Source organism: Lissotriton vulgaris, chromosome 2_1 (genome assembly GCF_964263255.1).
Source record: "Lissotriton vulgaris chromosome 2_1, aLisVul1.2, whole genome shotgun sequence".
In the NCBI taxonomy this organism is placed as follows: Eukaryota; Metazoa; Chordata; class Amphibia; order Caudata; family Salamandridae; genus Lissotriton; species Lissotriton vulgaris.
In genome coordinates this window covers 1,567,763,707-1,567,780,161 of record NC_141687.1, presented here as the reverse complement: position 1 = coordinate 1,567,780,161, position 16,455 = coordinate 1,567,763,707, and the positions used below count along the sequence as shown (strand labels likewise).

The 16,455-nt window shown below is 42.2% G+C and overlaps 1 protein-coding gene across 1 annotated transcript in view; it reads right to left on the bottom strand.

Moving 5' to 3' along the window:
• The window catches only part of THSD7B (thrombospondin type 1 domain containing 7B), a 1,756,834-nt gene that overhangs the window by 1,220,947 nt on the left and 519,432 nt on the right, over nucleotides 1-16,455 (bottom strand). The window contains exon 5 of the mRNA XM_086957451.1: nucleotides 3,597-3,752. Coding sequence (XP_086813577.1) covers nucleotides 3,597-3,752 — 156 coding nt within the window. The remainder of the gene's footprint in view (nucleotides 1-3,596; nucleotides 3,753-16,455) is intronic.

Sequence of the window (16,455 nt, the reverse complement as noted above, 5' to 3'; positions counted from 1 at the left end):
AAGTCCACACACAGCTCCCTTGGGTCCTCTCGTACCGCTGCAGCCTGTCCCATCAGGTAAGCGAATGAGCAGGGACAGCCATGTACGCCATAACGCCCAACTGGTGGCAAAATACCTCCAACTGCTTTTGCCGTCCTGACGGTATTGGCGGACACCAGACTTCTCGGTACCCCGAGTTGCAAAGTTGCTGCCAGGCAGCGTGATGCCAGTAAAAGTCCGGGTCGCTTTGCGCAGCAGGGCCTCTGTACTGCACCTCTGGCTGGTGCAGAAAACATAAAGGAAAATCACTCCGGAAAGAAGAGATCAGAGGCCTGAGAGGGTTCCATGGGAAACAGCATGTTTAATCCAGCAGAAAGTGGTGGCGAATGCATTTCGGCTACATGCCTTCTTCAGCGCCCAACACTTTAATGAGTCATTCATTCCGGTATCCCACTCTTGCTCCTCTTGAGGTCGAGTTCAACAAAGCTCCTCCCCCTAGCTGGTGTTGCTCACCTGTTGCATGTTCGTTATGAATGAGCAGAACTTCAACTCCCAGAATGCACAATGTGGTTGCAACTGGGTCGGCGGTGTGGGGGTGCAAGCGTCTATGCCAGTGAGCTTGTTGGTCTGTTGCAGGTCGTGGCGTATGAGTCCCCAAGTAATGCCGAAGTCCACACACAGCTCCCTTGGGTCCTCTCGTACCGCTGCAGCCTGTCCGATCAGGTAAGCGAATGAGCAGGGACAGCCATGTACGCCATAACGCCCAACTGGTGGCAAAATACCTCCAACTGCTTTTGCCGTCCTGATGGTATTGGCGGACACCAGACTTCTCGGTACCCCGAGTTGCAAAGTTGCTGCCAGGCAGCGTGATGCCAGTAATAGTCCGGGTCGCTTTGCGCAGCAGGGCCTCTGTACTGCACCTCTGGCTGGTGCAGAAAACATAAAGGAAAATCACTCCGGAAAGAAGAGATCAGAGGCCTGAGAGGGTTCCATGGGAAACAGCGTGTTTAATCCAGCAGAAAGTGGCAGCGAATGCATTTCGGCTACATGCCTTCTTCAGCGCCCAACACTTTAATGGGTCATTCATTCCAGTATCCCACTCCTGCTCCTCTTGAGGTCGAGTTCAACAAAGCTCCTCCCCCTAGCTGGTGTTGCTCACCTGTTGCGTGTTCGTTATGAATGAGAAGAACTTCAACTCCCAGAATGCACAATGTGGTTGCAACTGGGTCGGCGGTGTGGGGGAGCAAGCGTCTATGCCAGTGAGCTTGTTGGTCCATTGCAGGTCGTGGCGTATGAGTCCCCAAGTAATGCCGAAGTCCACACACAGCTCCCTTGGGTCCTCTCGTACCGCTGCAGCCTGTCCGATCAGGTAAGCGAATGAGCAGGGACAGCCATGTACGCCATAACGCCCAACTGGTGGCAAAATACCTCCAACTGCTTTTGCCGTCCTGATGGTATTGGCGGACACCAGACTTCTCGGTACCCCGAGTTGCAAAGTTGCTGCCAGGCAGCGTGATGCCAGTAATAGTCCGGGTCGCTTTGCGCAGCAGGGCCTCTGTACTGCACCTCTGGCTGGTGCAGAAAACATAAAGGAAAATCACTCCGGAAAGAAGAGATCAGAGGCCTGAGAGGGTTCCATGGGAAACAGCGTGTTTAATCCAGCAGAAAGTGGCAGCGAATGCATTTCGGCTACATGCCTTCTTCAGCGCCCAACACTTTAATGGGTCATTCATTCCAGTATCCCACTCCTGCTCCTCTTGAGGTCGAGTTCAACAAAGCTCCTCCCCCTAGCTGGTGTTGCTCACCTGTTGCGTGTTCGTTATGAATGAGAAGAACTTCAACTCCCAGAATGCACAATGTGGTTGCAACTGGGTCGGCGGTGTGGGGGAGCAAGCGTCTATGCCAGTGAGCTTGTTGGTCCATTGCAGGTCGTGGCGTATGAGTCCCCAAGTAATGCCGAAGTCCACACACAGCTCCCTTGGGTCCCTTGGGTCCTCTCGTACCGCTGCAGCCTGTCCCATCAGGTAAGCGAACTATATATATAGTTATAGCGATAGATATAGATATTGATGCACAAGTATTTTAGCCAGCCAAAATATATTTAAAAATGTTGAGATATCACCTAAATTCTTGCCACTGAAATGTAAACAAATAGGGGCCTCTTCACAAGGTCATTTCGAGTACACAGTACATAAAATAGTACTCCTGTATACCTACGTGATTTCACCTTAAAAATGGGGGCAAAACGCTAATATTTAAGGAATATTCCTGTATAGTATATTGACTTTTTTGCTCTTTTATTAATGCAGATGTTTTGGGGCTGATTCACAAAAGGATGTAAGCGTTGATAAAATAGTACAACTTCCTTACTCATAAATGCTTTTGTGAATCATCCCCTCAGTGCTGGGAGCCCATTATTATGACTGGCCTAGACATAACTGGTCATCATAAGAAAAATGGTTGTCTCCACCTAGGGGTTTCTCAAATTCCGAGCGAACTGTGTTGCAGGACACTCCCCACCTCTTTACACTTCTATAAAAGTCACATATAACTTTGCACTCATTGGGGTATATTTATTAGAAAATGCCAGAGAGCGAGCTGTGCCAAATTTGGCAGGTAAGCACTCCAACAGTTTTAAAAAGCCCAGATGCACCGTGTTTATTACAAAATCGTGCACCCCTGCATTTTCCCTAGCACTGGCACTAAATTTAGCTGCCTAGCGCCAATGCAGGTGCCCTTGCACCACAGTGCAAGGGAGCCTGGATTGCAGAGAGGATTGTTTTATTGTGCAGGAAGGTGTCCCTTGCTGCACATAAACAATAGATAATTGCCATTTGTTACTTCTATGTGTGCTGCATTGTGAAAGCAGCAAATCATTATTTAATGATTGTTTATGTCCAGGAAGGGACACCTTCCTCCATGTAAACAATCATTAACAGTGTTTTGCTCTTTCTATGTGTGTTGCAGAATGCAGCACACAAAAAAATTCAAAAATGAGAAGAAAAAAGCATTTCCCCTTGTGTATCATTCATATGCCTGATCTTGAATGGCGTTAGTTTTTGGCATTGCCACAGACTTACACCTCCTTGTAAATCTGGGGCAGCGTTAAAACCAATGGGTGTTGCAGTGGAATATCAATAGCAACACTCATTGCATGCACCTTTCATGCTGATACCTGCATGAAAGGGTAGCATATTCACAAAGTAGCGATAAGCAACAAAAAGTGGCTTATCACCAGTTTGTCAATATGCTGCAGGGCATTGCGCCACAGGAACATTGTTTAAAGTGACGTTCATGTGGCTCTAGGCCCATTGTAAAAATGCCCCAAAGTGTTTCATTTTGATGTAGGATGGTATAGCTATGTTGCTGCCCAAACACAATGAAGTTTAAAACCATACATAAGACAAAACAAATGTAAATACTTACACCTCTGGCTCTCTTATTGCGTTTGAAACTTTTTACAGTATTTAACTCGCTGACATTTATGGCAACAGTGAGTAAAAGAAACAACATATATTTCAACAGTGATTAATATGCATTATTTCTCGTTTTCAGAGAACACATTTCAAGTAAATTTACACTTATATAATATTTCAGAAAATTCAGAACAAAAGTACCTTTCCGCCCTTGTGGGTCTTGGCAGTTTTCATGCATGCATGGTCCCCATGCAGACCATGAAGAAATCACACAATCCGCGGAACATGGGATGTTGCATAGTTGAGAGCTGGGAGGTACTGGTCCAGTGCACAGCTTCTGGTCCACAGGTCTGAAGGCTGAAAGAAGAACAGTGTCACTATTTAGCCACACCCAATATTTAATGTATCTTTTTTTATCACTGACATTTTATTACTTTTATCCATGGTGAGAGGTTGTTTACAATACGTCCGTGCAAGTTCCAAATCTGATCCGAAGGCAAAAGAGCAAAAATAAAATACAGCATGGAACATGTATTATTTATATCAAATGAATGACACATTTTTTGGTAGTATATGCAATATTATTGATTTCGATCATGGAGCTTCGTATTGTATTCCTGCTAAGCAGTGAATGCTGAAATTGACAGCCAACGACAATCAAAACTGTATGTAGTATACCGTCAGGGTTAAAAAAACGGTTATTGTAAAATAATGCCTTCCATATTAATATGCTATACTGCATAACTGTCCCAATAACAAAAAACGGCCAACGGGGTCCAAAACCAGCCCACACCCTGATGGCCCACCAAGGAAATGCCAGGTGCACGCTACAGCCTGTCTGGCCCTGAAGGCGGAAGTATCAGAAACTCAGACATCCACTATCAGATTGGGAGCATACCGAATGCACAGAGAGAGGGAATGCTATTAGTGACGGCAGAAACGTATTGTCAATAAAGAAAGCAACAATGAAAGTGGAATAAGAAAAAGAAAAATAACGTGACAGTTCCGGAAGGGGATTGCTATGAAGGGAAAGTGCTGCAATAGTAGAGCACTGTGAGGAGAAAGCACTATCGTAACTGAACAAATAGTTCTACGACTGCAGGAAATGTGGGGAGAGTAGTTTAACTGCTGAAGAGTTTTAAAAATGGAGGGTGTTGTAATTCTAGAACATGCCTGTGACAGGTAAGTGCTGCTAAGTGAGGACGAGAAGAAAGGTGTTGCATGAATTCAAGAAGAGTACTGTGAATACAGCATGCTAAATAGTGAATGACAAGAGAGGGCTTGTGAGCTGACGCCAGTTTGCAGTTAGTTGTGGTTACAAACTGTAGGTATGTGCTGCAAAGATAAAGCTCGAAAGGTATAGAAGAGGACAACTTGTGTTAGATTACTTTTTCACTTAGAAATTATCTTTGAAACACTGCAAATATAAGGAAGAAATCCTTGTATTTGTATCAATTTATAGAAGGCATATTTCACACAATATTTGAATTCAGGAACAACAAACCGACTTGAAGATAACAAAAATATAATGTGTCCTGTTACAACAGGGTCCATCTGCAGTATACACCATTCTTCTGTTCCAAGTGGCATATGCAGATTTACTATTCTTTTGAGCAGGCACCCTTTGTAATATATACACATTTTCTTTAAGGTCACCCTATGCGTTTCATATTTTCTGGATCATGGTTTTGCGGGGCATAGAACTCTATGGACTTTACCCCAGCTAAACAGGAGTCAAGTCCTCTGCTCCCCTTGTGGAAATTGGCCTGACTATAATTGGAATAGTTAACTTTCTTATTAGGCCATAGAATTTGATGCAGAAAAACATCAAAAGAATGGAAAGTTTAATGTCCTCTGGGGGCTGCAGCACTGTGTGTGCCATCCACCACAGTGACAGAGAAAACATTGCTTCAAACATATCCTGTGTCTGCTGGCTGCAGCAGCCTAAAACCTTCTGTAGTGACCTTTCAAAATAACCCTTTATGACAGGTGAGAAACAACGTTTTTAAATATTCCTTAGGTACACCTTGTCACCCACAAGTTAGTGGTCCTGATATTTAAAAGTGGAACATGTGCAAAATTTAAATAGGCATGTTCCTTTTGTGACTAGGCTGCAAAAGCTATTTTCCCTGGCACCACTGTAGCCAGTGACAGCTGACATAACAGGAAGGTGGTGGGGGGAGTTGCACGGGTGGAAAGAGAAAATTGTAACTTTAAAAAATGTACCTTTTGCCCCAGCCTCTGACGCCAACGGCTGCCTCGGAGCTCTCCTAGCATTCTCTGGGAAGGCAGAGCCTGGGAGAGCAGCACCAGGATTGGTCCGAGCGGCATGCTCTGCCATTTAGACACTGCTGTGTAGCCTGTGACTTTTCTCCAATCGGGCTGTGAACACAGCTGGGTTAGGGAAATATAAGTGGGCATGTATGCTTGGCCGACCTAGGAGAGCCGACCAAACATACATGCACACTTCTAAGTACCTACCACCTGCCTATCATGACCTGGCTCCACCCTGCAAGCATGTGGCATGTCAGAGGCAGTCACAGAAAAATAAAATGATATTGTTTCATTATCACTTTATTTTTCTGTGACTGACTCTATTATGGAGGAGCCACCCCTGGCTGTAGGTAAATAGTAGAAAATGTAAAATTAAAGGTGATGAAATTGAGTCTGTAACTTTTTACAGGCAATGGCTACAAAAGTCATTCAGAGACTATTTTTATCATCATAAATACTTTGGAGCACATTACGATGTCAGACGGATCGCCACCGCCATGGTGGCGGTGGCGATCCGCCCGACATTAATGTCCGCCCGCCACCCATTTCCCCCAATATATTACTATGGAGAGGGGGACCGCAGCGGACGTTGAATAGCGGGTGGATAAAAATTACCATTCCCACTCCAGCAAGAGGAACAGTAGGGAAAATGTTGGATAGCGGGTGGGTAAAATGGCTATTCCCACTCCAGCGAGTGGGACAGTAAGGAAAGTGTTGGATAGCGGGTGGATAAAAATTACTCTTCCCACTCCAGCGAGTGGAACGGTAGGGAAAATGTTGGATAGCGGGTGGATACAAATTACTATTCCCACTCCAGCAAGAGGAACAGTAGAGAAAATGTTGGATAGCGGGTGGGTAAAAATTACTATTCCCACCCCTGCAAGTGCAACAGTAGGGAAAGTGTTGGATAGAGGGTGGGTAAAATTGCTATTCCCAATCCAGCGAGTGGGACAGTAGGGAAAGTGTTGGATAGCGGGTGGATAAAAATTACTATTCCCACTCCAGCGAGTGGAACAGTAGGGAAAGTGTTGGATAGCGGGTGGATAAAAATTCCTATTCCCACTCCAGCAAGAGGAACAGTAGGGAAAATGTTGGATAGCGGGTGGGTAAAAATTACTATTCCCACTCCTGTGAGTGCAACAGTAGGGAAAGTGTTGGATAGTGTGTGAGTAAAAATTACTATTCCCACTCCAGAGATTGCAACAGTAGGGAAAGTGTTGGATAGTGGGTGGGTAAACATTACTATTCCCACTCCAGCGAGTGCAACAGTAGGGAAAGTGTTGGATAGCGGGTGGGAATATTTACTATTCCCACTCCATCAAGTCTAATAGTAGAGTAAGTGTTGGATAGCGGGATGGTAAATATGACTATTCCCACTCCAGCAAATAGAACAGTAGGGAAAGTTTTAGATAGCGGGTGGGTAAATATTACTATTCGCACTCCAGTGAGTGCACCAGTAGGGAAAGTGTTGGATAGAGGGTGGGTAAAATTACTATTCCCACTCCAGTGAGTTCAACAGTAGGTAAAGTTTTGGATAGCGGGAGGGTAAAAATTACTATTCCCATTCCAGCAAATGCAACTGAAGGGAAAGTGTTGGATAGCGGGTGGGAATAATTTAAATATTCCCATTCCACCAAGTGTAACAGTAGGAAAAGTGTTGGATAGCGTAGGGGAATTGTTTAGTATACCCACTCCTGCAAAATAATTAACATTAATTAACAATTAATTATTTTTGCAAAATGTATTTACCTCCCACCATTTTCCCTTATAAACGTCACCTACAATATTGTAAAATATTATTAAATTAACAGAATTAATTAACAATTAATTAATTAACTAATAACAATTAACAATATTATTAATAACCATCAAATCTAAATTAATTCACCCTATAAAATAAGTTTTAATAAATAGTACATAAAAAAATTACATTAAAATTAAATTACTTTCCACCCTCCTCCCCTATCAACCCTCAAACCCACTCCTAAAAAATGGAAACAATAAACATATTTACAAATTAATAATTACTAATTAATATCTAATTAATTACTATATAATACAAAACAATTAACACAATTAACATATTTACTAAATAATTATCCATTATTATTAATCAATGTCTAATTAATTAATAATACATTAGTTAACTTAATTAACAATATAAATTATTAAATACTAAATTATTAATTAATAAAATAATTAATTAATTAATTTCAATTAAATAACTTCCCAACCAATTCCCCTATAAACCCACAACCCGCTACAGAATTAAATTACCCAAAAAGTAATTAACACATAATGAAAGTATTCTAAATAATTCTTTAAAAATATATTACAAATCAATTACTTCCCACCCTATTCCCCTATAAACCCACAACCCGCTATGGAATTAAATCATGCCAAAATTCATAAAATTCATTACTTTAAAAAAATTCCAACACACATTACAAAAATAATACATACTTGTAACACATATAGTAACATACAAAATACTAACAAAATCAATATTATTAACAACTATATTTTTACAAATGATATTACTAACTTCGATATTATGAAAAATTATATTTCTTACCTGCATGTTGATATTCTTAACTACTATATTTTTGCAAGTCGATATTAAAAACTCAATATTTTGTCCATGACTAGTTACCCAGTTAAATGCCACTTGTGAAACAATCTTGGTACAAATGGCCCATATTGATTCAAAATATTTGACAAAGGAGAAAACTATCCATGGCCTAGTGTCTGACCTGCACATTCTCAAAGCCATTTTATATTGCCGGATTACTAAGTATCAGCAAAGGGGTGCATCCCATCACCTACATTGTCTTGCATTGATTGGGCAATAGAATAAAAGGTGCTCATCAGTCTCATGACGGTATTTAAACGCCCTTCCTTCCGCCCCTCGGTACCTCCCCTTCGGCTCAGGAACACTCCCGGAGGTACCGACGGACAGGTAAGGGCTTAGGCCCCATTGTCAGAACCTTGCTTTTTGGCACCGAGGGCTTTGCTATGTTTTCAAGCCGTACTAAGAGGCTTGTTGACCTTTGAAAGAAAGCACTCGTTAGTTTTTTGCACTAACTTTGAAAATGACAAATAATCCCTTTTTGTTTCCTTTTACATGAGGAGTTATCTAGACCAGAGGGTTTCAAAATAATGACATAGACCCGTCTTTTTGCACATTGTGAATCGTGTGACATTTACAATAAGATCTTTTAGTGTGCACAGCCAGGCCTGTGTTAGACATCGTGTTTGACCCAATGGGCATATTTCAACAACCAAGTTATTAGAACATTTTCCCCAGGGGACACTTGATTTTTCTGAACTTGTCCCCTCTCATATGTTTAATAGAGCGGGGCCCCACATTCCGAGCCGTTGCCGGGTGAGGTGAGGCATTCTTCCCACACAAAGCTGGGTAAGTGAAAAATATTCTTTATTTATTGCTTTAACCAAAGAGTTTTGTGTAACTATCAGAGTGCACATTAACATTGTCGCCGTCACAAATTGAGATTGGCGTAGTCATATGAATGAGGACATTCGCCGAAAATTGATTTTACTTTATTATTTTTCTTTATATCACACCTCAAGTAACTGGGTATTGACATTAGTTTTTTTCAATATTTACAGGAAGAACTCCTCGTTGTCCAAAAAAATCACGAGGATACGGTAGGGTGGTTGAATTAACCACACTCGCTTATTTCAGTAATATTTATATGCTCCACAAATATGTTTTTTCATTTACACTTACGATAGTGTACTTTGCAGTAGCTATTTTTCCAGCCTGGCCCTGAAGAATGCCGGTGAATTACCACCAACAAGGCAGAAACATGTTGGCCTAATTAATCTTACTAGCATACTGGACAGTTATATTTTCACACTGTCATTACACTGTTTTTTACTTGACGTCAATGTGGATACCAATAAACACATTTTTCTACTTTGACCGCCATTTTAAATCACAATTATATATTTCTTTTTGAGCACTGCACTCTATCAGTACCATGTGTGGTGAGGATACATCTATCTTTAGAACAATGGTCTAAAGGGACTAAGCCACTACCATTGGGCTTGGACATGTGGACCTTGTTTGGAAGGTCCTAAATGACGATGTTCCGCCACATGGGTGGGCTGATAGGACTTATTTAAGTATTTGGTGTTTCTTTACCACAGGTGGAAACTGTTTATGGTGTGATCTCTTTTGGTGTCTGTCCCATTCGGCCTTTTTTTGACCTTCAAGTCTACTGTTGTTAAGAGCCTTTAAAGCCTTGACACAAACTGGTCCGTTGTTTCTGCAGGAGCTTTTTACGTGGTACCAGCCAGGCAGGTCTCTCCGCTCCACTGGTGCAAATCTTTTGACAGTGCCAAAAGTTCAGACTTTGCACTGGGGAGGTCGGAGTTTTCATTATGGTACCACTAAGCTGTGGAATTTGTTGCCACCTGAAATTAGGAAGTCCAGCTCCCTTTTGAGCTTCAGGAAAAACTTGAAAACTTGGTTGTTCCAGTAAGGGGAGTTGGTCGAGGTTCTGCTCACGGTTTTAGCACTGAGACACCATTTTTGGTATTTGAGCGCTCTATAAATGTCATTATCATTATCATCATCATTATCATTATCATTGATTATCCATAGCCTCAATCAACATCGAATGAGATTGAGCTTCACTTTGGCAGTGATTGGCTGCATATCCAGATCCATTTAAAAAAAAGACTAAGGCAGTGCTTTATTCATGAATTTATTCTCAGAGACCCTTAAGGACGACATTATTATGAGCCCAAAGTTCATAACCATATGCTGCAGCAGCCACTGCCTGGGCTCTCAAATTTCTGTAAGAGGTGACACCAGGTAGATAGAAGTATTCACTGAAAAGCTCAGCGTGGCTACAACCATTTATAAATTAAAAAACTAGGGTAGAGACAAGGACACAACCTTGTCTGACCCCTTTATTGACAGATAATTGGTATATTGTTCACCTGTTAGCACCCTTTTTCATTTTTGCATGATTATCAATGTGAAGATGCACTATAATATTCGATAGAGTGGCCAGCAACCCAACATATCTTAAAATGTTCCAGAGTCTATCTCTAAGGGACCATGTTAAAGACAGCTTTCAGATCAACAAATACAACACATGGGCAGCCTCTTTTTATGTCCACCACTTTCCATCTTAACAATTGTAATCTGAAAACCTGGCCAACAGTACTTATTTTCAATGAAACGCTGATTGAAACTGGGATAGTACCATGTTATCTCCCAACCAGGAGATCAATCAGTCCAAAACTTTGTTTACTGAATATTTTACGGGCAGTGTCAAGCAACCCATTGGGTGGTAATTGGCTGGGTCAGATTATGTGTTCTTCTGAAAAATAGAGAATTGGTGCACCTGCCATAATAGCTTTGGAGATTCCCCTTTAAATACTGTTCCCAAATAACTAGTGCAGAGTCATATAAATCCCTGTGCATCTTATACGGGCCTGGTGCCTTGCCTTGTTTCTGCACATAGATAGCTCTGTGTGTTTCTTCCAGAGAAAAGAATGTGTTACATCAGCTCCCTACCAAGAGAACCTAATAGTATCAACTGGATCATCTACTGATTCAGTGGCCAATGCCTCCAGCATCAGGTGTGTCATGATCTGCATTAGTAAAATTAGTTTTACCACCATGACTAATCATGTGCCGAAAAGTCGCCCGGTTCCCAGTCCAGGCAGCACCCAAAGTCTCCCTTCATACAGAAGTATCCAAAGTTATTTTAGCCTGCTTTTGATCCTCTTTAGATGTAGCTCTAGAATCTTCAATTTTGGATGTGGAGTTTTAATCAGATGGGACTTGGCTACTCTCCAATCCCTGTTGTACCAAGTAGAGCTAGCTATTTGTGAAGATTAACGTGTGGTGGTGAGTTTAGTAAAAAACAAACATTCTTCAGCTCCTCAAAATATTGACGCCCTAATTACAAGTCTGGCGGTCCGCAGACTGCCAGGCTTGCAGGGATGCAGAGGTGGCAGTCAAGCCACCACCGCATGGGTGATCCGACAGTCCTATTAGGATTTTGGCAGTCGGATCGCCATTGCAAATCTGCAACCTCCTGGGAACTATGTTCCCTGGTGTTCCTGCGGTGGTCTGAGGGCTGCAATATGCTTGGTGGTGCCTAGAGGCACTGTCCAGCATATTACAACTTTTCTCACTGCCAGCGGCCTCATGTAGGTTCCTCCTCCATGTAACTGCTGGTGGTGAGAAAGGGCCTCCTCTTGCCCCTGAGCATGGGGGTGCATGTAGGTGGGCAAATCTTGTGCCCCTATTGTATATTGGCACCCCCAGTTCCTGCACGGGAAGGAATGGCCTACATGGTGCCTACCCTCCAATGTGGTTGCATTGCAGTGCTGGTTAAAGCTCACAATGAGACTTTTAACAGTATCGCTGAGGGACCACCATGCTGCTTGCCCACAAGACCGCAAAATTACTTGTAATCTGGTGGGTGGGTGAGAGTGGGGTTCGACGGGCCTGGAATGGAGCTTTCCATTCCAGGCCCGTCGAAATGCCGTGCTGTCCAGTCCTGGACCACTGAAACACGTAATCAGCCCTTATTCTGGAGGTCCATGACAATAAGTGGGGAGAGGCTGGGATCAGCTAATGCACTTACATTTTACATTTTGTGATGGTGTAATTGTCCTTAGGTGACCTAGCTACAGTGTCCCACCTAACATTCCTTCTATTATTAGTGATGGTCAAATCCCCACAGGGCAGCCCGGATCTAGAAACAGTAAGGACCGGCAAGCCCTGAGGGTAAATGGAGGGAAAAAATGGTCACTCTCATATTGGGATATGATTTCCATTTTGATAAGAGCTGGCCACAAGTATGGATCTAATAACATAGCAAGCTTGTTAAATCTGAAGCTGTTCGACCATTACAAATTCTTACATGGCAGGATAGTGAAAGGTCTATCAACTGCAGAGCGGCCCTGTATGTATCGGGATGCAGGGACCTAGCTGTTGAAGGATACTACACTGTGGGTCTTCGTCACAGACTATGTTCTTTACAAGGACTAATGGCTCAAAACATACATTGATGTCTCCTTCAGCTATGACAGCTAATGTCTTACTAGCTACCAGTATACACTCTCTCAGTAACAGTATAACCTGTAGACTTTGCTGTACTTCTACTGTAGACATTGCACAAGGAAAGTTTTTGGCCATTCCAAGGCAAGAATTCTAACTCTAGTATATCAGGGGAATCAATATTTAATTGTTTCACCTGACACCCTAATGAACTACTAACCCACATGGCAAGACCTCTGGATGGCCTACCAGCCCGAGTTCCCAAAGCTGGTATGTGGAATATTTTAAAGCGGTGCCTGTAGTATGGAAATACATCCCACGTTTCTTGGAACATGATGGCATTGGCTTTATCAATAAATGCTCCCCAGCCTTCTTGGGCAATTAGCTCCTTACTTCCCCTATGTTCCATGACACTACTTTAAGGTGGTAATTCCTGTACTGTTAATTATCTGATCTTTCCGCGGGGTGTTGGTGTTATTATTGGGGTTGTATTTTGTAAAATAGGGCTATAAACATCTCTTGTTCTGCAGGTATTTTTTGAGAACAGTTAGAGGGGCTAAATAAACTGTTTGGAATCTCGAATATGTGATGACCTGTCTCTATGTGGTGGTCTGGTTCCATGCTAGAACTTAGAGCTTGGAACCATCTGTCACCAATGTTCATCTAATGTGAAAGTTCGATATTTGTCAGTTGTTAGCTGACTGTTGGTTGAGGCTGAATAAATACTACATATCAACCTTATCCTGGATGAATCCTACTTTGTTACACTGGCGACGTTTGAGGAGGAATCTGCATGTGCAAGTCGGCCTCAACAACAGGAGTATAGCTAAAGAAAAAGAAGAAAACTCACTTGGCAGAGATAACATTATCCAAAATATTCTAAGGTGTTAAATTCAACACTGTGCTAGCTGATTCACTAGAGATGTTGCCAGCAGTTGTCTCCAGTCAATGAATAAGGGACCTATGGGAAATAGGTTATAGTGTGTCTGTTCTTTTTTAGAGCAGGGGGGTAAGTTTTAAATTGGATTTTAGAATTTGAAGGCAGGAATCAAGAGATAGGGTGCTACTTACAAGGTACGTTGACCTAAGTGTACTTAACACACTCAAAATTGTCCTCGTCAGAGGGTAAATTAAGTGCCCCACTAATGGCCGCATGAATTAAACTATAACACTTTTGAGCACCTCTCATCCAATGAGTGATCGTATTGGTTATGGAAACCTCATTTTTCTCTCAGATAAGGTTGTAATTTTGTAACCTATGATATACCCTGTCCTACTAGAGGATGGACTTCGGCTGCATGCGCCCTCCAGTAAACACCTTCTGAAAAAAGTAGGTAGAAGTTCAGACTGGGTTGGGCAATTAAGAAATGGTGGGGACATGTGGGATGTAGGAATGTTAGGGTTATTATCTAAGAGGGGTCTGGTGCGAGAGGTGGTACTTCTATATGACAAGATGTATTGTTGTCACTTAGTCGTGCTTCCTGGACAGATTCTGGATATCCATGTTGGCGGTCATTTATATGGATTTAAGGATTAGGTCATAGGCCTTAGGATAGAGGGGATACAATCACTTGACTCTCAGAGCTGAATACAAAATGTATGGATCGATTTCCTGATGCATATTGGAGTGGTTCATGTTAGGTGGGGGTTGAGTCATCATTGGGCATAATTGGACAAGGGAATAACTCCCCTACCATGCTTGGGGGAGATTAAAATCAACCCTACAGCCCTTGGTCTCAATGTCCCTGGTGTAGTAGCTTGGGGACATGGCTGTCTGTGTGTATCGTAAAGGGTGCTCTGACAGCGAGCACACCTTTGTTTCTTAGGTTTGTAATCGTAGCCCTCATGATAGTGATGATATTCCAAGTTACAATAGTGAGCATCTAGAGCCATCAGAACTCATTGACTGGGGATTACTGGCTGGCCACCAGCTCCGCCCATGTCTGTTCAATTTCGCATAGCTAATGCTAATGGAGCAAAGTAAATGGCGCAAAGTATTGTGGATTCTAACAGAACATGAGGTTGAGGTTGGGGAGCAATAGTTTCACTAGTCACAGGGGTTTGTTTTTGACACCTTTTTCTCAAATTCTCTGATTTCTTTTTAGTTGGGTTTATTGAGTTGGGATTCTCAGGATGTAAAATGTGCTCCACTTCCTCAATAAGATTAGAAAATTCTTGTGAGGTACAGTTTTTTTTGAGCTAATCCTAGGACTTTTTTTAATGGGTTTTCCTAGATGTGTTTCTGTGATTTTCTTTCCCACCATTGTTAGTGCTAAATAAACCGCTTTTTGTCATCAGGATAAACGGAATTTTTTTTGTTTGAAACAGGGAAGGCAAGAATCAGAGTACAAAAATACCTTTTTAAACCACAAAACATTGCAAATAAAAATACAAAAAAACAATAGACACCTAATTGCAGTCTCTAAAATGTCTAGACAATAGCAACTGGTTGCCTAATAGGCTGCTCATTTCTGGTATTTTGCAAATATCTAATTTAATGGTAAAGTCAGATGTTTAATAACCATTTAGGAAAATTACTTTTAGAAAGTTACTTTTTTGCCGCCTGAAACTCGATGAGGCTAATTAGCATTAGTCTTTTTACAGCTGATATGCAAGTTCTTGGTCTTAACGGAATGTGAAAACTGTTCCCAGAGCAGGAAATTGGCTTTGGAGTGGGGCAGCGTTCTTCCCATTGCAGAAAGACTAGTTAGGTTGAGCCCAGGAACATCATTAACTTGTAAAAAGACCTGCCATTTCACAAGTGATGCTGTGTCCTAACCTCAGTGGGAGGTAAGCTAGCCCCAAAACTAGTTTTGAGTGACTACAGAAGAGGTGTCTACTCATTTTACTGGCCACACCTTTGGATATGCACACAGGCTCTGCATGTGGGAGGAAGGGTTTCTACATTTTGAATTTTAGGAGCAAAGTGTACTGTGGAATTGTTTGCAGTAGAGCAAACAGGAATGACTTCAAAAGTGGGTAAGGTTGCCCCAAGAAACTTTTACCCCATTGTTTATGGAGGAGCTTGTAGTCACACCCACCAACTAGATGGTGCCAACTATAAATATTGCACCCAAAGGCACCCTACTCAGATCATTTCCTTGGCATGCGGAAGATCAGCAAAGGACTGGACCAGCTTTCTGTGACCTGAGAGGAACCATAAAGGACTCTTATATCCTGTAAAAAGATGTGGACTCCAAGTTTCAGTTGGCTAACCTCCTCTGTAGCTACAGGGACATAGTAAACTGAAAGTAACTTGTTCTCTGTAGTGCCTAGGGGACCAGTTGCAACTGCACCTGAACAAGACTTTTTATTGCCCTTTGCTGGAGTGAGTCCTAACTTTTTTTGTCTGGGTCCTAAGTCCTGGGAGCCTTAGAATTTACCCAAAGGAACTGCTCCAGAAACCCTGAATAGGTGGCACTTTAAAGACTAAGGAAACTGATTTAGACCACAGATGGCAGTCTTTACTTCATCAGAGCAGTCAAGTAAAATATTACAACACACTCACGGTGTACGTGTCCTCCAAATCTAGATATGTCCACCAGCCCAGGGAACATCTTTACACTTGCAGAACCTGGCGGAACCATTCGTGAAACTTTTAACATGCTTTGCTAATTTCAATGATTCAGAAAAGGGGGTGGTGATGAACAGAGTGTCTGAATTAAGCAGACCACTCTTACCCAGTCCAAAGATCAGGGCTTGATCCATCACCGTTTTTTAGCTCACTGCACCATC